We start from the raw sequence: 25503 nt of genomic DNA, 5'->3' as shown, positions 1-25503 counted from the left end.
ATTTCCCTAATCTGTCTTTAAACAGGTCTCAAGAGTGCGGCACGCGCGAACACGTTCTTGTTTTATTTGCTTCCCAAATTAGATTATTGCTATGGGTTCTTTATTTTGATGCACGGAAACTGTGCGGTATTTGTCTAAATATTTGTGTTGCAGGTTGCAGCTCTTTCCTTCATATGGATAAAGGAAGAGACGCACTCTTTTAGAATTACGAATGAAATCTATCTCCTTCTCTGAGATTTAATTGGAAACTTTTGTTATGTGAAACAAATGGGCTAAATAATCTAATCATCATTTGTTAACTCATAATCAAATGACCTATATTAAACAAAATCGTCCTCTGCGTAGGTCAGTAAAAATAAGAATCAATTGACACCGGTTTTGAACTTGCAACCTTCCGCGACTTTGCTCTCAAGTTATGACAAACGCCCATCAACTATTATTACGCGTTTAATTATTAACCTAACCTGTAACTGTAAGTAACAATCATCACATCACCACACTCATATCACATCTGACCGATAATGCCCACGCCGAATGCACACTATTATAAAAACAAACCTGTTGCCATCACGTGTTGGTTCACTTCACTAAATAAAAATTAAAAATAAAAAAGCCAGAGACAACGCGCCTATGCGGGAACTATCGGAAAGACTGGCCGGTCAGTTGACGGCCGCGGCGCGCGCAGAACGCGCGTGCGAAAATTCCCGCCATCCAGTGTTCGAATTTTGAAACTTTATTTTTATTCTGTGCTGTGTTTTGTGATATCCCATCCAACAAAGGAATAATCGACAATATCGGTAAGTTTAATTACGAATTTATTCCCATATTCAATTATATTGAATTGATTTTATAAATATAACTTGAGGAATTGCGGACACCAAAGTTCCCTAAGAAGTTAAACGAAATATCAAACATTTTCATGGTGAATTTATGCGAGCGTAAATATAATCGTATATACGCAAAGGCTACTTTTTATTATCAAACAGAAATGAATTTAAACAGGTGGCCGCTTTATAAACATTAATAATTTAACAGCTTTGGAATAGAACATTTTACATACTTTAAGATGTGAAAGCATAAAACCTATATGGTTTGTCGAGTTGGTCTGACAGTAACTAGCATTTCAAGGGCTTGATCTACAGTATTGAAACAACATTACGTTGTAAAACATAAGGAAAAACACCATAACAAGTCATTCGTGTAGTTTTATACCATAATATCTAGTTTAGGTGCTTATGAAAATAAGTAAATTAGAGCTGCTGAAATTATGGTTTGATATTGTGGTCTCGAATTCGATAAATTGCCTGTATATCTTTCATAAAAACAAGAAAAAACTCCAGGTCCTACATATTGACTAAGTACGATACCAAATATTTTTATATGATGCTATTAAATTAAGCGTTCACTTTCCTAAATGTAATGTGTATTTTGTTTATATGTATAAATTTAAAATGTAGAGTTCTAATATTTGACTCTGTTTAAAAAGTGCATTGAGCCCTTAAAATTGTATGCTGTAATTGCTATACAAATCTGTAATTAATGGTGAAACATCATCAATCACATCACCAATTATCATCCGTGTAAATTGAAATGAAGAATCACCACAACGCAATAAGATCCCGAAAAGCAGCTGGAGAACCAACAATTTACAACGAGACCCCTCAAAGAATTGGAGACAAGATAAAGAGTTACCTTGAATATGAGCTATTTGCAAAGCTTAGTTAACTGACATGGTTTCAGATTACGCTAATCACCATAAAATAGTAAAACGTGTCTTTTGAAGAGTAGGATAAAGATAAAACACATCAAATAGTCGTAGACGCTAATTCTGCATAAATTATGGACTAGTTACCATTTCAACCATTGTTTAAGATTTATGAGTAATTAACTATTAACAGCAAATCCCTACACTACATACGGACGTACTTGCGCAGAAACGTTTCAATCCATATGAAATAGGCTAGTTTCCTATACTTAAAATAAAATATTTTATGCAGTGCACGAAATAAAGCACCACAAAATTAAAAGAAAAATATGGACAGTAGTTATGTTTAAACACAATTTATATTTAATAAGTCAAAGAGAAAGATATAAAGTAAATGAATTGACCGTGACGTCACTCCTCAGTATTTCATAGTAATTCCATATTATCAATCATTTTGACAGTTCTTAAAAAGAAGCTGATTTGACTAGTAGGAAACTCGCCTATTGTCTTGTCACTGAAATGAAAGATTTTTGTTTTTTATACAAGGTCTAAAACTTAATGACAATTTTTTGTGGAAATTGAAAGCAAGTGAAGTCTTTGTCCCTTTACTTTGGTTCAAAATTTCCTAAATTGTACCAAAACATATCGACACTTTCTCATACTCAATAATATGTGAGCGGGCTACCGCTTAAAACCAAATCGGAGATATCTTGTGCATTATCATCTTTTGCAAAGTTTCTTCTTACAAATTGTTGCATCTATATGATCTGGATGCATTTCCATTAAAAGCTGCAACAATTGACAACTTAACAAGGCCCTATCATATGGACAATGACCAATAAATGTATTGGATGCACTAACGATGTAACAGATACTTCTATGATACTAGACGACATATATGTAGGTAAGCACACCCCGGACACTGGCAATCAAATATATGAAAGAGGCGCGTTCCTAGCACACAGTCTAAGCTCGTGTAGGTAAACGCGTACTATGCTTGTATGAGTGAAATATGACATGACTGTTCGCGTTTTTGTCAGGCGGTAACTGTGAGGTAAACGAGAGGGGGTGGGCGGCACTTTCAGCAGGGAGCGGGAGTGGCCATACTGTACAATAGTGCTCTTTATTATACTGCGACATAAGTGTCGAGACCTATGTCAATACAGTAATAAGTAACTTTCCATCACAGAAGACCTTTTTGCACTTGAAGCTAAGGGCCCTCTTATGCTTATGTTATAAGTCTTTTTCATCTGACATTCAGGAATTTTGATAAAAATATACTTTACACATTTACTTAGAGCCTATGGAACGCAATTCTGTATATGAGAATGAGCAGTATTTCATAAAAATGCTTCTTAAATTGATGCATTCAAAATTTTTCATTAACTTTTGAGGATCTCCATGTGGTGACGGGTTAAGAATTTCACCACCCGATAGGCCGATATCCTCCCGTGCGTGTTGTAGAAGTCGACTGGATTTAGGTTAAATTATGATGAGAGCGACGGATTAGCAACCTGTCACTTCACTACAAAATCATAATTTAGTTTTCTTTCAACCTCTTTGCAACGAGTAGTACTGAAGTTTGATCAGTTTCATGTGCTCTGCGTGCAGTCTACCTATTTTGGGAATACTGACGTGAGTTTATGTATCCATGTTTAGAGGATCTTTTAAGTGGATCTCCCCGGGCGCCAAGATTTCCTTAACCAAGGTTACCACCGACTCAAATCTCGTCACCCACCTTTTAAGCTGGCTAGGGCTCTAATAGAATCCAGTCATTAGTCTTAACGAAAAATGGGTTTCTGACTGGCAGTTAAAGACGGACGGTTCTGTGAGTAGCCTTGTCTCACCTGGTGCAAAATTGAAGGGGTTTAATCTCCCGCGTCATGAATGGTGCAAACTAAACAGAATGCGGACAGGGTTCGGCCGTACTGCCCATTTCAAACACCTTTGTGGCTGGATTGATTCGCCTAGATGTGACTGTGGCGCCGAATCGCAAACTGTTCAATCAACACATAGTTCAGGAGTGCCCCCTCAGAGCCTACTCAGGATTAAATAAAATAGAGGATCTTTTATCCCTGTTATAAGGTTTAGAAACCAGTTTACAGTGTTGACAATGTTTTTAATAAAAGCGGTGTCAAAAGTCAGAATGATTTCAATTTTCAATTGTAAACAAGTACATACACGAGTATCTGAAAGACTCGATCAACCTATTCCACGATGACGTAAGCAACACATGCAATATGAATGAATGCAAAAATTATGGTAAATCGACTAAAAATATCTAGTGAATATTTCAGAACCTGTTCACATTTGTATGCAGACTGAGCGATATTTGGTTACTATTGTCCCAGATTTATAAGAACCTCTTTTTGACACATGACAGCGACCACAAAACGTAAACTCGCTCAACCTAATGAAATTTTAAATAAAATCCTGTAATAATATTTAAAAAAATCAAGTACTTAAAAACAATATTTCGCTTACTTTAAACATAATCTAACACATGTTACATTTTTGCGGATTTTCGTTAGTGAGTATTTTACGATATTAATTTATCACCCAGGATTTACTTATTATGTCATTTATCATTCATTTTTATTTTTAAACTAGTGCTGTGGCAGAGTCTGTGATTTCGATTTAAATGACATTTCATTAAGTTGATAGAAATCGTATATTTGTTTAAGCACCTCCTTGTACATAGGGCCTAATCGATTCAACCAACTCGAAATTAATCGTTAGATTTGGCAAACGATACGTCTTAGCCACATCGCAACATACTTCAAAACAAATGTGTCAAAAATGTGAACTTACAAATCTGGAACAATATCTTCGTTTGTGTTGTATAGCCAGTATAGCTACAAAAATCACCAGGGAACCGATTTTTGAATTTCGAACGACACGAATTCTCCGTTCGAAAGTCTGTGGAAAACGACGAAATGCTATTTTTGAAAAACAACGGCTAGTAATTTTTAAATCTAGTGGTAGTAACCACTTGTTTTCAATTCAGTTAGTTAGGTTGACATTCAAAAATTTTATTTTTATTTTTATTATAAATGGGCTTACTCTTGACCGTAGACTAGCCAAAGGCAAAGACGTGGCCTACGATTTAGTAAACTCGTCCAGAAGATGCCTGTTCACCCTTGATTTGAAAGTTGCCGGGTTATATGAGCTCGGGAATTCAAATAACAAAGATTTAATTCTGCTTAGTAACAAACGCCAGGTTTTAATATGTTTCATTTGATATTCTGTTGACATATCACTCCTTATATGATACATGTCACATTACCTCAACCAATCCAAATAAGCCTACATACAGACTCGTATATCACGTCATATTATACTAGTAGCACATTGAAGCCTACTGCCATTTACAAGGACACGTGACTGGTTGCCTGTGTGGTGACGGGTTAAGAATTTCACCACCCCCTTTCTTCCCGTGGGTGTCGTAGAAGGCGACTATGGGATATGGGTTAAATTGTGGTGTAGGCGACAGGCTGGCAACCTGTCACTGCAATGCCACAGTTTCGTTTTCTTTTAACCCCTTATTTGCCAAGAGTGGCCCTGAAGCTTTAGTAGTTTTATGTGCTCTGCCTACCCCTTTATGGGATACAGGCGTGATTGTATGTATGTATGTATGTATGTACGTGACTGGTTCGTATTGTCTTAAAAGGTTAGATTTGACAAATTCGCGCGCCAACGTGAATGAAACGTCGTCCACGAAGTGGTATAGAGAGCAACCTTAACGAATAAGCAGTAAACTCGTGTATACATATTTTTGGCACTTCGTCCGCATGCATTTGTATATTTTAATACCTTGACTGTACCATGACAGAAATACGTACTTGATTGCTTAGTTATACCAGGGATCGGACACACTCACACACTCACACTCTCATTGCTACGTCACGTCTCATTGTTACGTTGTTACATTGGGACTTGCATTGCTACGTTAGCAATTGTCAGGGTTGGCACAACTTGACGTCCCTCTCTGTGTGCTACTAACAGACAAAGATAATTACTTGAATTTGACAACCCTAAATGGCTGATACGCAATAATGTGTTATCCCACATCATCATCCTCCTTGCGTTATGCCGGCATTTGCTACGGCTCATGGGAACCTGGGGTCCGCTTTGACAACTAATCCCAAGATTTGGCGTAGCCACTAGTTTTTACGAAAGCGACTGCCATCTGACCTTCCAACCCGAAGGGTAACTAGACCTAATATTGGAATTAGTCCGGTTTCCTCACGATTTTTTCCTTCACCGAAAAGCGACTAGCAAATATCAAATGACATTTCGCACATAAGTTCCGAAAAAACTCATTGGTGCGAACCACTTCCGCTAGGCTACCAGCGCTTTATGCGTTATCCCACATGAATTTTGCAATAAAATGTCAACTGTGATCGTCAATTTTTTGAGTTGACATCTTATTGCGAAATGCCTGTAGGATGACACAATTTTATTGCGTATCAGCATCCAAATAGCCGAAAGGGATAGTGACATGTATAAGAAAAGGACAACAAGAGTCGAATGAAACTTCGGTTTTGTAGGAATTGTCCTTTCTGTACGTAAGTACTTATTGATTCTGTGTTTAGCTCCCGAATTGTTTTCCATACAATTAGCGCCCGGCCGATGACTTTCAGTTTCGTACGTCAATTGTCACTTACGTCACTTCCTCGTTGTTTACGCTAGTAATGTAACCTTTTAGTTATTTATGTGCAGAATGCCAGTTCCAAAACATTCAATAGCGAAAAATAACAATTTAGGAAACACCCCTTCCTAATCTATATATATAAACGGCAAAGTCCTGAGTGACTGACTGACTGACTGACTTAAATCAACGCACAGCCCAAACCGCTGGTCCTAGACATTTCAAATTTGGCACGTAGATTCCTTATATAGTGTAGAGGAGCACTAAGAAAGGATTTTCCAAAATTCACCTCCTAAGGGGGTCAAATGGGGGTTCAAAGTTTGTATGGGGAAACAAAATTAGTTTGACTATTTTATTCGAAACTTCACAGGAAGATTCCTTAAGACATATGACTGACTACGTGTTTCAGGTTTTTTGAAAATTTAACCCCTAAAAGGGTGAAAAGGGGGCGATAAAGTAAAAAAATCAATATGGGTATCGTTTTTATGGTTTATCGGGTCGCTGATCACGATAAATACAACGTTTTTAAAATCTAACGAGGCGGAAGTGAAATACCTTCTCCCCTGTTGTGGTGCAATGGGGTTTAAATATATAAAAGAAGATATTGACTGACTGATTGACATATCAACACACAGCCGAAACCGCTGGTCCTAGAGATTTCAAATTTGGCACATAGGTTCCTTATATGGCGCAGAGGAGCACTAAGAAAGGATTTTTCAAAATTCTCCTCTTAAAAGGGTGAAATGGGGGTTCAAAGTTGGTATGGGGAAACAATATTAGTTTGTCTATTTTATTCGAAACTTCACAGGAGGATTCCTAAAAGGCATATAACTAATACATGTTTTAGGTTTTTTGAAAATTTGACCCCTAAAGGGGTGCAAAGGGGGTAAAGTCAAAAACACAATATGGGTATCGTTTTTATGGTTTATCGGGTCGCTGATCACGATAAATACAACGATTTTATAATCTAATGAGGTGGAAAAGAAACGTTCCCCCCTGTTGTTCTGCAATGGGGTTAAAATATCCAAAATAGCCATAAGTATAGCTTTAGTTTTTATCTTTACTTCTGGTTCAAGAGATTTCAAATTGACACGGAAGTTCCTTAGAGGAGCACTAAGAAAGGATTTTTCAAAGTTCACCTCCTAGCATGATAATTTGACAGGGGCAAGGACAGGGACAGGGCCAGGGATAGGGACAGGGACAGGGACAGGGACAGGAACGGGATAGGGTTAGGGATAGGGATAGGGATCGGGATAGGGATAGGGATAGGGATCGGGATAGGGATAGGGATAGGGATAGAAATAGGGGACGGGGACGGAATAGGGATAGGGGCGGGACGGGGACAGGGACGGAGATGGGGACAAAGATAGAGATAGGGATAAGATAGGGATTGGGGTCGGAATAATCGGTCGGCAATCGATATCTAGGCAGTGTAAAATGCAGGTGGCTCAGTGGGAAGGGATTAGTATGTAGGCATCGGCGAGTATCCTGCATCCGTAATAACTATTACAATGTGCTGTAAGAAGATCGTTGTTTTGCTTGCCTATTATATGTTTACGTTTGTAATAAGTATAATGGAAAAAAATGTAAGGGATAATGCAAGGAAGTACTTTTTACCCTACCGACCATAGCGTCGAGATACTGGCTATGTGGGTTGTATGAAGTTTCCCCAGTATAAATATTTATATAGGTAAAATACATACATATTCGTACCCACTACCTACGTTGTGGTCGCTGTGTAACAATTCTATAATCATTGCGAAAATTTCTTTAAAAACAATGGTAATATGTGTAAGGTACAGTCAGCCAAAACCGGACCGTACAGCAAATAGATCAGTTACAATGGCCCCCCAGTCGAGAATTGCCCCGCTTTACCTTAATCGAAATAATCGCGGACAGATGTACCTACAAAGAAACCTACGGATCCAAATGAAAATCTTATTTTTTGTAAACGTTTCAATAAGAATACTTTTATTACGCGGGCGAAGCCGCGGGTAAAAGCTAGTACCTATAAAAGTTGCAAGGGCAGGTGCCAGCCTATCGACAAAACGGCTTCGGCAAACACAGGAAATCCTCTTTTCCTACTTTCATTTCAAATATACAACATCGTTAGAAAGAGAGTGTTATATAACTTCTATTTTCCAGGGTAAACCCTCTGAATAATGTTAAATATGGTGATTGTAGATCTCTCCCTATAAAGAATAGTACAAATTCGTACAAGAATTTATCGAACTAGAACGTTACCTATCGAAAGATTCTTATATAATGACTAGACAAAACCTAAAATCGATATCACAGATGTCATATATACCATAGATCAAGCAAACGTATCTACTTAGCGTGTCAAATGAACTCAGTGAAATCCACTGAGTTGTCCGTCTTTACTCGCAGCTTGCAGCTTTCGGGCGTCAATTTTTGTAAGTTGAAGTCAACCAAAACATAAAAAATGCCTCGTTACGTGATATTCAATTGCAACAACACAAAAATTATGAACAATCAAGAGCCTGAGACATATTTAAAATTACAGGCAAGAATCAACTTCAGTACAAAATTTGACACGCTCGGCCCCTATACAAATATATGAATTTATTTCTTCTATCTAAATTAAGTTCTGTGATCGATATAAACAGCCTCCTCCTCCTCACCCTCAGCTACGGACAAAAGTAAACGAACTCGGTCAATGTTTGAACTAAACGATGCTATGTTATGTTATGACTACACGAGCTTATATATGGCGGAGATTAGATATCAGTTTCCGGAGATTCACCATTTCAGAGATCTACACTATGTATAAAACGGGGATGGCGTTGGCAGAAGAGTCCCGGTATTGACGAAACCCTGAAATATGAATCCTAATAGATATGTTTAAATGAGGAAATATTACCTTCTGTCTTGGGTTAAGAAGATAAGACTTGCACTACGAAGTTCTACTAAGCCAGCCACTAAGACCTTGACCTCACCAATAGCAAAGAGGATCGAGTATTATAGAGACTGTCGAAGTAAAATGTGTATCTAATCACAGTGCATAGACTGCCATCTCTTGACACAGGCTTAAAACTTTTGAACCTCAGTTTTGACAATTTGGCCCATATTCTTAGCTTGGTATGTTTTAAAATGTCAAATATTATATTAGCGCCATCTAGCTGAGCGTACCCCAAAGGTGTAATGGCATCTAGGCCACCATACCTGTTCCTATATGGTTCTGAGTTTCTGAGGTAGGTACTTTTTTTTTCTTAGACTGTAGCTGTCTATACTATACGGAGTTACATATGTCTTTGGTAGGACTTGCACTACCAAGTTCTACTAAGCCAGTCACTAAGACCCTGAACCCTGACCTCATCAATAGTCAGCGAATAGCCTCCTTTTGGAATTATGGACTGGAGAACTAGAGTTCTTCTACCGTAAAAGGGTCACCCTTCATAATTTTATTTATTAAATATGAGGCAAACGAACAGACAGGTCGCCTGATGGTAAGCGAACACTGCCGCCCAAAATTCTCTTTTTTTCCAATTCCTAGGCTTCCTTCATAGCATTAATCGCAGATGGTTCGGCCTGATAAAATAAAAATTAAAAAAGTACCTTATATACTATTATTGATTAATGATTAGATGATTGTTAATGTAGGGAATAAATCAAATTATTTTATTAAATACTTTTTGATTTGTTTTTTTTTAAGTAGTAACAGAACAGAACAGTAGCGATCAAGCCCACTGGTGGCGAAGCCGGGAAACCGCCACCAGCGGGCTTGATCGCTTTTTCTTTAGTGTATGGTATCTATTTCGCCACCATCACCAGTGGACTTGATCGGTTTTTCTTTAGTGTATGGTATCTATTTCGCCGCCATCACCAGTGGGCTTGATCGGTTTTTCTTTAGTGTATGGTATCTATTTCGCCACCATCACCTGCGGGCTTGATCGCTTTTTCTTTAGTGTATGGTATCTATTTCGCCACCATCACCAGTGGGCTTGATCGGTTTTTCTTTAGTGTATGGTATCTATTTCAGTTTAGATCATTATTAGTTAACGAAAAATTTGCACCACTTTTAAAATTTCAATTCAAAGGCGACATATAGTGTTGGTTGCATCTTCAACTATCTACATACCTTACATACCCTTATTTATTTTTCTCATAAATAACAATCAAATTTCAGCAATTATCTAATTAGTATAAAAAACTAATTAGGCTATTTGTTCAGCAGATTTCAAACTAATGAGTGCAATCAAGGTGGCATTTGTTCTGTTGATATAAACTTGGAACAATGCAAAGCATCTTTGTACTGTTGATACTTGATATGAACTTGGAACAAAGCGTCATCTTAAATGCATCGAACTTTTATCTGCTCTTTAGGCATCTGTCACATGCCGACAATTAGCAAGCATTGACCTGTTTTTGTCTTTGCGAGGGTTATCTCTTACAAAAGGTTTTAGTGGACAAAAAAGTGGAGAAAATAGATTATCTGCCTCTCCTAGGTTAGACAGATGTCACTGACATACATATAGTTACATTTCTATGTAATATTTACGATACCTGATTGAAGGTGTTTTGGAAAACTCCTGTGTAAATTCTTTTTTAAGTAAAGCCGCTTTGTCAGTTTATTTATATAAAGATACAAGTAAATCTCGCCCTAATGGTAATCGACAAAGTGGGACGTTTTACTAAATACACTCACAGCCTTATGCATGTTTTCTGTAATTTTTGTTACCTGTGATTGTTTCACCGGACGGTCTGATCGGAAGATGAGCACTGGAAGTCGCCACTTCGCCAGCAATATGCTGAGATCAGACCATTTCGTAGCACCTCCTTCTTGTTTATGTCTTCTTATTTGTAACATGTTTATTTTTTGTGTGTGAGTGTTAATCTATTCTATTCTATTCTACGCCGTTTAATCACGAGTCTTGGAAACCTTAACCACTTCGCCACCCATAAATTGCTCTACGTCATATCAAATTACTGAGATGACAAGCAATTGTAAAGATAAATGTCGGCATTGAACGGGTTGCGTCCATGGGTGTGTCTGTATTAAGCCAATTGTATCTTATTGAGACTTATTGACCAGATATAGTCCTTTTTGTGAAGACAATATAGTCTAGAACTGGCAAAGCGACTGGTGTAACAAGTACAATAATTTTTTTACATGCGGACAGAGTGCCAGAAATATGTATTCACAACAGAAACGTATAAGCAAGAAAGTCGTGTAGACATACTTTTGGCACTTTGGCCGTATTTGTATTTTAATACCTTTACTGTACTATAGTCATCAGTAAAGTTACTATTTATGAACTTTAATATAAAGAAATAACGTCTGAAATTGGTTATAGTGTTTTAGTAGGTAAGTACTTACTTATAATTGAGGTTAATTTGTGTTTGAGCAGCGATTTCAATAAGTAATAAATTATTTAGATTTTTGCTGAGTATCAACATCTGAGGCATTACAGCCGCGGGTGGGCCTTTGCCTGGTCAAGCAGGTCTCCCCAGTTCGATCTATTTGTGGCCTTTCTTCTCCACCTTTTCACTCCCAGGGTCCTGATGTCCTGGTATACGCCGTCTAACCATTGGGCTTGCCTCTACCTCTGCTGCCCTCCGGTCGGCCATCTAAAAGGCGTTTGGGTACTCTGGCCCCTTTTTTTTATCTTTATTAGGGGGCTTTTTCGATTGACGCGTCCATTCTAATCACGTGTCCTGCCCATCGCAGGCGTCCGATCTTTATGGTCTTAGGCTCATTGTACATTTCGTATAGCTCTCAGTAATAGATTTTTGCTGAATATGGGCACATGCCTTTATGAAGAAGATATAAAAAGTAGGACAATTATATTACTTTATTATTTATTTTGATTAAAGAACAATGCTGTATAAGTTGTAACTTAAAGAATGAGTCTTGAATGATGTGTCATCAAAATGGTTTAAATTACAATAATTGTAACATGAGTAAAGGATCACATAACCGCAATTATGTAGAATATAATAACATCATCATCATTTCAGACGTTAATGCCCACTGTTGAGCATAGGCCTCCCTTCGTGTACGCCACTTATCCCGGTCCTGGGCTAATCTCATCCATAAAATGTATTAACAACAACCACTTTTATCAATTTATTAATGAGAATATTGACAATAATATTTTCCTCAATGCGTTCTCATGAGTATAGTCTGTTTAATCTTAACCCCCTTATTCATAAACGTACTCTAAAGTTATCAAGCCGATAAAGTTCGTTTGTCCTTTGCTATCACACCAACACGTCGGAAAGGGACGAACGAACTTAATCGGCTTGATAACTTTAGAGTACGTTTATTAATAAGGGACTAATCCCCTTATTCATAAACGTACTCTAAAGTTATCAAGCCGATAAAGTTAGTTTGTCCCTTTCCGACGAATTAGTGTGATAGAAAAGGACAAACGAACTTTATCGGCTTGATAACTTTAGAATACGTTTATGAATAAGGAGGTAAATAAATAAATAAATGTAAACAAAATCTACCTTCAAAACGCTCCTATGCCGATTGAGGGTAAATGAAATCATTACACGACTAAATAAGAAGGTTAAAGATATAGGTCGCTCAGTGACAGATCAACTTGGTCTTGTATTTGGTTGGTTAACCGAAAAAAGTTGTAACTACCTAAAAATGTACAAATTATTGTTGGTATACTCTTGGGTCGTCTCGTTCGTTTTTCGTCACGTTCATAAACTTGTGCGATTCTGCTTTCGTCAGCCATTCTTTATTCGTCACGATCGTCGATGGTCTTTCTCAACAATCTCAACGGTCAATTTCGTTGTTCATCTTTATCTTAATCCGTCTCGTTCTTCACTGCTGCATGGCATGTTCGCTGTTAAATTTATGTTTTTCGTGTTTTTTCGCAGTCTTAGGTCGGTACCAACTTAGAATATGAAAAAAGGCCAACAACTCATTATGGTCAAAGACGATAATAACTGCAGACTAAGGTGACGAATGAAGAATTGCTGACGAAAGCAGAATCGGACAAATTTAGGAACGTGACGAAAAACGAACGAGTCGACCCAAGCCAAGAGTGTACCTATTTGTTTACATTCTTTTAAGTACCTAAAAGTACAGAGTATAGTAGTTGTGGTAGCCTGTCAGGATAAGGAAAGCCACAAATATGTGAAATCATACACAAAGAGTTCTTCGAGATAATGAAAACCACGACGTAGGTACTGTATTCAATGAAAATTCAGTTACATTCCAATACATTTGTAAATAAACCTTAACATTGCTTCTTAGAACTCAAATTCAAGTGTTAAAATATAGACCTAATTTTCTTGAACAGCCATGGTATTAAATATATATATGCGGAAAAAGTGCCAAATATATGTATACACGGTTTTAGCGCTTACACTTTAAGGTTGTGGATACATTGTTTTGGCACGTTGTCCGCATGTACATTTAAAACTTGACATGTTAATTTTGTAAAACGACAAGGAGTTACGGCTCAGCCACGACATTGGTCTAAGCTCGGCAGCGGTGAGCGGCGGCCATACATTGGAGCGAGACACCGCGATGGGGCTTTTCATTCGCACGTATGCCTGCCGCTCACCGCTGTCGCGCTTAGACCAATGTCGTGGCTGGGCCGTTACACTACTACACGGAGAAAAAAGTCTCGTCCATGATACCTGAATAGTGTAATCTGAACGAGAAAATCTAGTAAATTCTGGGACAATTGTTCACATAGTATAAATAACTAAACTAGTCTGTTTAAATGCGTTGAGCTTAGTGAACTAGTTATCTTGTAATTGCTACACATTAAAATAGCGTGTATTACTAGAATATTTAGTAATCATAACACGTGGACCGTACAAATAAATAATATTTTCTTGCAGAGCTTAATAAATGAAATGTGACCTTGACAATATATTCTTGTAAAGGTAATATATACATTACGTATCATAAAATAAAAATATTGTAAGGGTCACACAGTCAAATTGTGTGTATTACTAGATTATTCAGTATTTATAACAAATGGAGTGTCTAAATAAACAAAATAATGTAAACTCCACAAGAAATTCTTGTAAAGGTTATAAAACTTTAGTTAGGCCAATAATAGGTATCATTAAGAATACAAGTCATCTGATATATATTACATTCTCTTCATTTATGTAAACTTCATTAAATGGTTGATAGAACAAGAAAGTTAGTTACAGCAACTGCATTTATGGTACTCTCTAATAAATATACAATTGCGTTAACGTGTTATATTTTTATCGGTACCTATGAATTTGTCTGTGCACTGTATAGACAACTAAAATTTCTTGTAAATGGGTCATTCCATTGTGACGGGTGGGATATTTATACTCTTTTTTGCCTGCATTTTGCTTTATTTCTGCCAAACGGCAACAATTAGCGTATTAAATATGACATTATCAATTACTTGAATAATCAATGCGTACTGTACCATCAAAAAAAACATGAAAATGTCATTATTATTATGAGAAATTGATGGTATAAGAAGTGTGACGGGTGGGACTTCAAAGTGCCTCTCCTCTCCGACTTGACTTACACAATTCGCAATTGGTAAGAAACTACGAAACTTTTGTTAAACAACCATTTTTTATTTAATTCCTGATATTATATAGATTAGGTATTAGTATAATTTACGCAAATAACTCGTAAAACAAAAATAATTTTGCTTCTCAATGCTTGTGACGGGTGGGACAGCGCTTTGTGACGGGTGGGACGAGTAACATTTGAGTATACAAATATATGAAAAATATAAAGACAGTTCGTTTGTATTTACTTTAAATCAGCTCTTTTATTAATTATTTAATGTTACAAGTAATAATTTCAGTAGTTTTCTTAGAGCATTAAACCAAAAAAAATATTTTTTCAACTTGAATTTTTAAAGGTTCAGAAAATTGTCAAACCTTGTCATACAGTCTATTACCACATACTTTTATCAGTGGGTCAGAAATAATGTCAAAAATTTTACCAGTTTTAATGAAAAAGACTTCTTCCTGACTCATAGGCCTCATTGCATTCATTGTGTTCTAAAAAGTAATACCACAACCGAATTAAGCAATATTAGACATATAATTTGCTTTAATATAACCCAGTTAGGTTTAACTAAACTTAAAAGAAGGATTTTATACTCATTAACTCAAGTTTTATCAGATAACCCATTTTGCTCACCCGTCACTGTGACGGGTGGGACCTACTTTGAAAAGCGTTAAAAGTATACTTTTATTCACAAAAGCAACGCGTTTTTTAGCTAATATAACCAACCTCAACCTAATTGTTACTTTCACAAAGTAAGACATCAAGAGTTTAGATACTTTTAGGGTAAACAAGAAAAAACTTTGTTTTATTGTGACGGGCGGGACGTGAGTTACGCATTGTGTAGACGCCCAATAAATCCTAACCATGAAACTTAATTTAAATTTACTTGCCACTGGTTTAAACAGCTTTAAATATATTTTCTTTTACACATATCACTTTCTCCATAATGTTTATTAAAAGCGCGAAATAGCGCTGCCAACTTAGGGTATATATATGCCACCTTAGACAACTGGTGCTAGGGGTACGTTTGGACACATATAAAATGCAAAAAAATGTCATAAAAAGGAAAAACTCATTGATTCATAAAATTAGGCATAATGTTCTATTCTCTAGATGTAGATTTAAATGTAAATTAAGTTATTTAATTTTTATGCCTGTGGTGTCGGTTTTGCTGGAATGACCCAAATGTAAAAAAAGGTTTGTTGTCTTTACAAGGTGGTTCAGTAGGATTAAAGGCCGAGCCACGCCAGATACGTGTACGTAGACGTGTGCGTGGCGTGCGCGCTGTAAAGTACGAATCTTCAAAAGAGATGATACACCGCTAGACACACACGGGAAACACGTCACACAAGCGGTGTAATCTCTAATGAGGATTCGTCATTTACACCGCGTACGCTACGCGCACGTCTACGTACACGTATCTGGCGTGGCTCAGCCTTTAATCCTACTGTACCACCTTGTATAGACAACAAACCTTTTCTTACATTTACAAGAAATGTTAGTTGTCTATACAGTGCACAGACAAATTCATAGGTACCTACCGATAAAAATGCAGGTTGCTAGGACCAGTTCCAAGAGACAGAAGCCTAGAGTTGAAACTGGGATCCGGAAACCTGGGTCACCCAGCATATGGAATGGATGCTATGAGCGGTGAAAATTGGTGAATCTGAAAGTAAATAAAATAATTATATAATTTGTTAAAAAATATATTTCAACGATCCTTAGTGCAAGACTTTGTTCATATATTCGTCAGTGTTAATAGAACCGTCCTTCATTTCGTCCAAAATTTATATTTTGCAGAATTTTTCCACTTTTGTTCCATAGTATGGCATGGGTCACAGGAAACTTGCAACCATTGTAAATCATCTGAAAAAGACATTAAAATTTCTATGAATAAATTTTACATTAAGTAATATTCTACGTCCACTTCAGATATATATAAAGACTGTCCACGATAAAAAAGTGGTCATATATAACATGGTAAATCTTGAGAATAATGAGAATTTATAAGCAGCATGTTTGTCAAATAATTTGTAGATATTAAACTACATTATAAAAATACAAACAAATTATAAACTTTAGGTGGCCTATGAATTTTAGCAGTATGTATCTCATGATAACAATATTTTTTTGTACAGTGTCTTCTTGCAGTCTTTAAGTACAACAGTTTTAATGACAAAAATATTTTTTTAATGTTTAATTATAATAGCCAAAATATACCCTATTACATACTGATTTTACGATAGTAATAATTTTACTGATTGTAATCAGATTAAGAAAGTACTGAGATTTTCTAACTTTGCCGAATTCGAATTTTTGACACTTTTTGGCTCTCCATACAAAAACAACTGTCAGTGCTTGGAGTAGAAAGTCTTCCTGACTACCAAAAGTCGAAATGAGTTTCAAAAAGTATTTTTTTGTCTGCTAAGATGTCATTCTAATGTGTGTAAAACAGCTTATAAAAATATAAGTATTTATAAAATTGTGCCAGGAAGCGTGTGAAGTTTGTTAATAAACACTGTACAAGAAATGAAATGCTTGATGGTATACATTCGGCGAAACCTCAGACACACTAAAGCATTATAAGGAATAGCTTTAATTATTATATAGTTTTATGTATACAGATTTATCAAAATATAATATTGCTTCAAAATGTGCATTCAGGAAGAAAGATTTATCATGTTATGTATGACCACTTTTTATCGTGGACAGTCCTTATTAGTTCAGTATTTAGATTTTGCCCACGTAATGTCGTATGAATTTGTATGCAATGTAAAATGAATACAACATTAAATGCCTTTTTACTCACCATTCTAATTATCTACTAAGTTCTACATGATGTACGGTATGTGACTCACCTGCTTTTGCCAACTCTGCCATCTCCCATCCTTGCAAGAGTTTTTGCACCTCTTCATCCATTTCCTAAAATGGAAACTACCAAACGAATGGATAATACGTAGTGAGTACGTTTAACGATAAATAATATAACCTATTGCGATCCGCGTCCACGCGTGATCTCTCATGACACGTAAATGGCCGCCGACCACGCCGCAAAACATTGCGTTTCGTTACACAAGCAAAACATTTATTTATGCGGACAATATTTTTGTTATAACAATTATTTTTCGGTGTATATTACGAGAATATCATTGTTATTTTTTACAAGAGGCGCAAAGTAAAATCAACTATACTGCTATAGCATTCACTAAGATATACAATGGTACTTAAACATGGCGTTTCGTTACAAAAACGAAACACATATTTATACTAACTAAATACTTTTTCAACAGAACTATTTGTTCACCAGTATACATTACGAGAATATTATTGTCATTATTTACAAGAGCTGCAAAGTAATACCAACTTATAAAACAGTCATATCAACTATACTGCGATGGCATTCGCTACGATACAAATAATAGAGTTGACAGCGATGCGTACATATTTATACAAACTTAATATTTTTAAATATAACTCTTCGTTGAGTTTACATTACAAGAATATTCTTTTTATTTCTTTACGAGAACTACAAAGTAATGGCAACGTATAAAAAAGTTACAGGAAGTATACTGTGATAGTAACCGCTAAGATTAAGATTGTAAAGATAATTTTTATTTTTTTGGCATTACAAGAAGCTTCTTGTTAATAGAATTATCGTAACCTTTATTCTATTAGTTGTAAATAAAACTAGAGTTCTCGTATATGTAATTCAAACAGAACTGTTTAGTGCATATTAATGTTTGCTTAGTTCTATTGAATTCAAAATATAGTAAACGTAACAATACAGTTGTTTTTATTACGAGATTGTAGTATCAGTTACGATAAATCTATTTTACTAAACGTTCTGGTAGTATTGTTAAAATATTTTTTTTCCGTGTATAAGCTTTATGACAAAGTCTCAGAAATCAAATTGAAGTGTTTTCAAAGTATTACTTATTTCCTTTTGTGATGAAAATGAACAAAGATTGGAAGTGTTCCAAGCCCTGAATCACTGGAATAAAGGGACAAAGGAATTGGGAGCGAAGTCCTGAAATCATGTTTAATGGAAATGTAAACGGTGTAAATGTACTTGTGTATTCATATTGAAATTGTTGCTGTCCCAATTTTAAATTGAAGGAATCACGAGCATTTTACGAAGTTTTGGGAATTCATTCAAGCACATTGGGGTATTGATTGACCGAGCGGTGAAGAAAGGGGTTTTCAACTCGTATAATAGTTTCTCAGATCAAAGTATTTTTAATAATATTCAAAGGTGTTCAAAGAAGAAATAGCACAACACGCGATTAAGTCCCGTTTTTATTTTAAAAAATAATTAAGAATGAGCACTACGTTCATATATATGTAATGTAATAAGACAATTTTGCACACTTTCGTGTTCCTCGTTTATTTCTTTTTATTTATAACCCAATGGGTAAAGGCCTCCCTTTCCACGTATCTCGGTTTGACCCGTTTCCCACCAGTGTGTCCCGTTTTCTTTACATATTGGTTGGTTTATTTATACAAGACATTACGTGACAATTCAATATTATGGTATCATGGAGCTGATCTGATGATGGAGCAGAAAGGTGGTCATAGGAACTCTTTTATGAAACGTCGAATCCCCATCGAGTAAGGTGTTTTTAGAAACGTCTCGGAGAGCAGTAGATGACAGTTGAAAGAAAGGTACAATCGGCAAGAAAAGATTGTGCCAAAAATGATTATTTGCAAAAAACTTATTGTTCTTATTTACTGTGTTTGCCAGACTACATATGGTGTATGTAGCACTAAGTTCGCATTTTAGCATCGCGCGCGATTTTCTAGGCTTATCTATGTCAAGTCACTGCACTTTCCCCGTTGCAGACGTGACTGTGTTTTCCTTTACTTTAATGATGACAGGGAAAATAAAGTGCTTCATGGCTTTTATGAGGATAATTACCTACTAATACCTATGTCTAAGAAACTATAATGACTCATAAAAAGCTCTAGAACTTGATGTTACTCGTATTTACTCGTGTTATAAAATAATGCTTTGTAAAAAGGAACCGATACATCAAAACCGTTGTAAATACTAAAAATCAATAACACGTAAACATATTATATTTGTTGTTGTCGTTAGGAGTTTTCACTACCTACTAAAGACAGACACTTCATGGAACATTGTTCATCATTTGTAAAATTAATACTGAAACGTTTTAAAGAACAACTTCTTTCACATTACAGTAAAAATATAGACCTTACGATTTCCACTTTTTCTTAATTCAAGTTAAAAAGGGTAACCCAATGCGTAAGGGGTAAACTAAAATTAAATTTCAAAAGCCCAAAAAACATTAGTACAATTTTTTTTTCACGTCAAAAATGTAACCAACAACCTAATCTATCTGATATTTAAAGGCAAACTAGCCACCAGACATCCTGTTTTCACATTACGCTCTTCATGTAGCGTTCAAAACACTTAGTGGCCCTTATATCCTTTTGAGTAGTATATATTAGACTTTATATTTTTACTCCATAGATACGACAAATAAAGTAGAGCAGCGTTCAACAATGAAGTAAAGTAATCAATTTTATTTACATGCAACAAATGAATGGAACAAAAAGTAACAATGTCACGTATATAGAGTGCTAATATTTATTTTATGACCTACACATAAACTTGTACATAAATCGTGCTGACACGAGGCATTGTATATAAACAACTATGTTTAGATAAATAATTATTTAAAACTTAATTCACACACTTCTTACACAAACACATACACAGACATGTTGCTAGGCTGAGTGATGGCAGATAGACTAAAATGTTAACGGGATGGTGGTCGCTTACAGATGTAAGAAGCGGTTGGTATCCGTTGGCTCGCTGGGTGGACGACATCCGGAAAATTGAGGGTCATAACTGGATGAGACTAGCTCAGGACCGGGACAAGTGGCGTACTAAAAGAGAGGCCTATGCTCGGCAGTTGGCGATAAAGGGCTGATATGATACATACATACATACATACAATCACGCCTGTATCCCATGAAGGGGTAGGCAGAGCACATGAAGCTACTCAAGTTTCAGTGCCACTCTTGGCAAATAAGGGGTTGAAAGAAAACGAAAACTGTGACATTGCAGTGACAGGTTGCCGGCCTCTCGCCTACGCCACAATTTAACCCATATCCCACAGTCGCCTTCTATGACACCCACGGGATGAAAGGGGGTGGTGAAATTCTTAAACCGTCACCACACGGCCAACGGCCACGGCCACGCGGCTGATATGATGACGATGATAATACACATACCTATAAACAGATGCCAGTATTTTGAAACTGCTCATGTTTCAGAGGCATTCTTATCAAGTAAAACACCCTACCCCAGGTTAACCTACCATTTTATATGGAATTTGACAGTTGACAGCCGACTACCCTTGAGTTAAGCGGGTGGTGGAAGTGGCCCTTAGTGTTCAAAGCAGCAAGCAGATGAAAAAACTTCACTTCCATACCTTTATCGGTGCACGAACAAACGAATGCTCGCTCAGAACTGTTCAGAACAATAAGAGAAAACGCAGCTAGAGGTTGAAAGAAAACAAAATATTGCAGTGACTGGTTGCTATCCCATCGCTCACACCACAGATGACCCTAAAACCCACAGTCCACTTCCACGATAACCACGGGAGGATAATAATAGATGGTGGTGCAGCATGGAGGCAAAGATTCCATAAATTTGCAGTCACTAAGACAGGTTTTATAACCAAAACACGCAATTTTTTATACGATAGACATATAGCATTGAACGCAAGGGATCACAGAAAGTCAGAAAGTATGTAAAAAAAATACTATCTGAATGTCAGATGGAAACTTCTTTGTTGCAGTTGGAACTTTAGGACCTTTCTGTTCTAAAAAGCCACATTTGGTTTCTTGATGTGATGCGAGATTTTTTTACTGTTTTTTTTCTTCAATGCACGCTTTGACGAAGTGACATGTTAGATAATCATTTTCAAGATCACGCATGTGAACGCGTGGATCTATTTCGCTTTTATTTTCGTTCGTGTGACCTCGGCCGAGAGAAAACTAAAATATAATAATGTGGGTTCAGATTTAGATATGTACAAATAAATCTAAGACAACTGGGAAACTAGTATAACATCCGATGTGTATATTAGAGCGAGTCTGATGTACGGTTGAGGAAATTGAGTCTATGATTCTTTAGCAATTTGCGGTTCAAGTACATTTGTTGACACATACTTATGCTAAGAGCTGTCCACTGTAAAGTGAATCGTTAACTGCTAAAAAATCCATTTCCTCGACCATACCGAGTGTTCTGAAGTTGATATTGATGATGTTGTTCACACTGACTTGGCCACAGCGACTCTATGTCCTGGATCAGAGTTTTTTTTTTTAAATTCCAAGAGAGTGTAGCTATTCTATTCTCTGGTTAATAAGACTTTGATCAATTTTTATTAGTGTTCTGAACCTGCGTGAAGCGGAAGCCAACGTAGAGGACTATTAGATATTTTAAGGCACACACGCATATACTGCCCTTGCCCGTAAAATGGAACACACACAGGGGCAGCATCCGCCAGAGTGTTAGAAATATTTTAGTGTCGATAGAATCTAAGCTAAATTAAAAGGATTGCGCAACAATTAAAGTATAAGGCCACTGGTCATTCAAGTATTGTATCCATGGGTAAGATTATAATGTAAAATATTGCAATTATTCAGCCGCGTCATTCGCTACAGGCTGCCAAGGTCAGATCAGAGTCCATTCCGCTATAAACATAGGAATTGATTAGAAATGAGTAGATTTCTAGAATATAAACAGTAAACAATATTAATACTTGCCGTACAAAGTATATGCCTATTTAATTATGTAAGATTTACACGTTTAGCAAATGATCTACAGATAATATAACTCATCTTAACCAAGTACCTAAAGATGTGTATTTTTGAAGTAAACCAAATAATTAAGACAAAGTCGCTAACACATAGCTTACCTTACCACTGAACTGAAATTAAAATCATTTGTGTGAAATCGTTTGCGTTGAAATGTTGGCTAAATAGGAACTAAAAAGTCTAAACTAGGAATAAATAGGTCAATCTCCTGCATATTCGAAATTCTAAAAGTTTAAATCAGTGTTTTGCCACCATGGAGTTAATAATTACTAACTATATGAAAAACCAACATGTTACGCTTATGTCAAAATAATTTTTAAATTTTACTACGAAATAACCAACTTTGTACTAACCACCAGTATGCCGCTAATATAACTCAGAAAGATGCATAAGTCATGCATAAATTATAAAAAAGAAAAAATCGAGGTACAACTATTAGTCTCTATAACCTAGTCGTTCAGTGTTTTTCTACCCAGTGCGACGCGTGTAATTGCATAGCGGTTGCGATTTGCGAAGACCTACTGCGATTGCACAACCTCGAGCTGCAAACTGCACAAGTGCAGCGGAATGTGTAATGTTGCATGTTTGAATACGTTTTGTATGCAGATTATTTAGGTAACAATGCTTGACATTTTGTTAACAATGTCCGATATATTTAGTGATGAAGGATTATTTTATTTTATGTTGATTCTGTTATTTTTAAAACAGACAGATTTTAAAAGTCGTCAAGTTTAAATCAGTGTTAGACAATTTATAATCTGTTTAGTTACTAGGTAGACCAGGTACTATTAGTAAGTAGGTCCTAATACGGCTAACACCAGTTGAAGAGAAGATAATAGTATTTTCGTCTTACAGGAGAAGTCCACAATGTAAGAAAAACCAGAGTTTAAAAAATAAAAAATCCTAAAATCGAATGTTTGGGCCACGTATCTTGTATACCTGAAAAAAAGAACCTTCCCGATTCAAAAGCTATAAAAGAAACATTCGTTTTTAATAAGAAAATTTCTGTAAAAACTCTCCCTTCCCTGTCTCTTACAGAAAGTAAGTGTTTTAGGGAGCAACTTACTGCCAACTGTGAGTAGGGTACTAAAACTTCACTCTCACGAATGTAGGAAGGATAAATATCCAATATAACCCGTGGCGTCAGTTTGACGGCAAATATATGGAACCGGGAATATTGCCGGCACTATTGGCAATAAAGCGGGGTGGTATTGCGGGTATATTGTTTGCGACAACTTTGCTCGCTAATATTACGTGTTCTTGTCATGTATTTGTCACTATAAACTCTTTTCTAAAGCCTTTCCTCCGATAATTCCAAATTAGAAAACATACCATTTGATTCTGTCTCAGGAGCTGTTCGAACAATAGGTATACAGAACTAAAAATTAGGCACAAGCACAATCGACATAGAAAATTTAGAATATAACAACCAGTAAAGTGGCCAGAATGTCCCATAAATATTTATTATTATTTACATATTTGGCTGTCACTATCTATTAAATTAACCGACTTATTAATAAACGTTTACTAAAGTTGCCATGCCGATAGAAATCGTTTGCCCCGTTTCCATCATACAAATATGTCGGAATGGTGGTCTTCTCAGCAAATTGGTGTCAAATGTAGCAAATTTTCCTCATTTCTTCCAATGGGGAACTTGAATCTTATACAAATTGGAATCGAATCGAGTCTTCATGAGACGTCAAGGTTTTTAATTAACCTTTTTTCTCAAATTACAATCGTTAGTCTGTAATAGTAGCTCATTATGATAATACTCGGAACAGACAATACAATCTCTTAGGACTCACCTGAGTTCTTGGAAGTATATGAACTTAGTCTTGGTATTTCAGCTCTGTATATGTATTTACCTCAATATGATTATGTATCTCTAAACATACCTCATCTTCATGGCGACAAAATTGCTGCATAGCAATGTATTCCGCCTCAACGGTTGAAAATGCCCATTGAGCCTATTCTGTTTAATCTGACTGTAAAATAAATTGCATTTCCCCCGTTATTCAGAATTAGATAAAACAAGCTGTTTCATAGTGAGTTAGCATTCAAATAATTTTTTGTAATCATGTTATTGGCACGCTATGAAACAGGTTTACGTTACTAAGTCCTTTACCCTTTTCAAAACAGATGCACGACTTCACGAGCTAATCTGACCTTGACTTCCAACTCTTGACTGACAATACAATGCTACTGTACCGCCAAACCTATCCATGAGTCTGCCGGGTTCATGTGGGAGAAACCAGAACCACAATGAAAGCTGAATGTTCAAAAAGTATAGGCAGCTTATGACAAGCAACGAGAAAGGATCAATACAAGGATCAATCAGATTTGAAAAATAAATATATTTATAATTCCGGCAAGCAATTTTGCTGAGATGCATCGCTTCTTGCTGATCGTCGGCGGTCTGACGAAGGATTGAATGTTGAAAATGCCATCACAAAAAGGGCATTTAATTACTATTGTTATCAACGAAGAGCGTGACTAGAACTAATAAACTGTAAAAACTGTTTGCCTTCAACGAGACCTATTAACTAACGCTAAACTTATAAAAACAAATCAAGTTCGAGCAATCAACTAGACATCCAATTTAAAAAATCCATACTAATAATATTAATGGGAAAGTGTGTAGTGTGTGTGCCTGTTTGTTTGTCCGTCTTTCACGGAAAAACGGAGTGACGAATTGTCGTGTCGTGACTTTTTGTCTCTTTCTGTGGGGGAGTTCGTGGGGGGCCACTTCCCTAAAACGGGGTGTGGTAGTTTGTATGGAGCCTACGCCAAGCC

At 36.3% G+C, this 25503-nt stretch overlaps 2 protein-coding genes across 3 annotated transcripts in view; one reads left to right on the top strand and one right to left on the bottom strand.

Annotated features, from left to right (window-relative positions):
• The window catches only part of LOC125236361 (GPI transamidase component PIG-S), a 101628-nt gene that overhangs the window by 53944 nt on the left and 22181 nt on the right, over positions 1 to 25503 (bottom strand). The window contains exon 1 of one of the 2 annotated variants that reach the window (XM_048143141.1): positions 559 to 692. The exons of the other annotated variant lie outside the window; for it this stretch is intronic. Within the exon in view, the coding sequence (XP_047999098.1) occupies positions 559 to 568 (10 nt within the window). The 5' untranslated portion in view covers positions 569 to 692. Of the gene's footprint in view, positions 1 to 558; positions 693 to 25503 lie in introns of those variants that run through there. 2 annotated transcript variants of the gene reach the window in all.
• Positions 670 to 25503, top strand: part of LOC125236360 (protein I'm not dead yet) — a 64798-nt gene continuing 39964 nt past the window's right edge. The window contains exon 1 of the mRNA XM_048143139.1: positions 670 to 797. The gene's annotated coding sequence lies outside the window, so the exon portion shown is untranslated. The remainder of the gene's footprint in view (positions 798 to 25503) is intronic.

Source organism: Leguminivora glycinivorella, chromosome 19 (assembly GCF_023078275.1).
Source record: "Leguminivora glycinivorella isolate SPB_JAAS2020 chromosome 19, LegGlyc_1.1, whole genome shotgun sequence".
NCBI lineage: Eukaryota > Metazoa > Arthropoda > Insecta > Lepidoptera > Tortricidae > Leguminivora > Leguminivora glycinivorella.
This window is presented reverse-complemented; position numbering and strand designations above follow the sequence as displayed.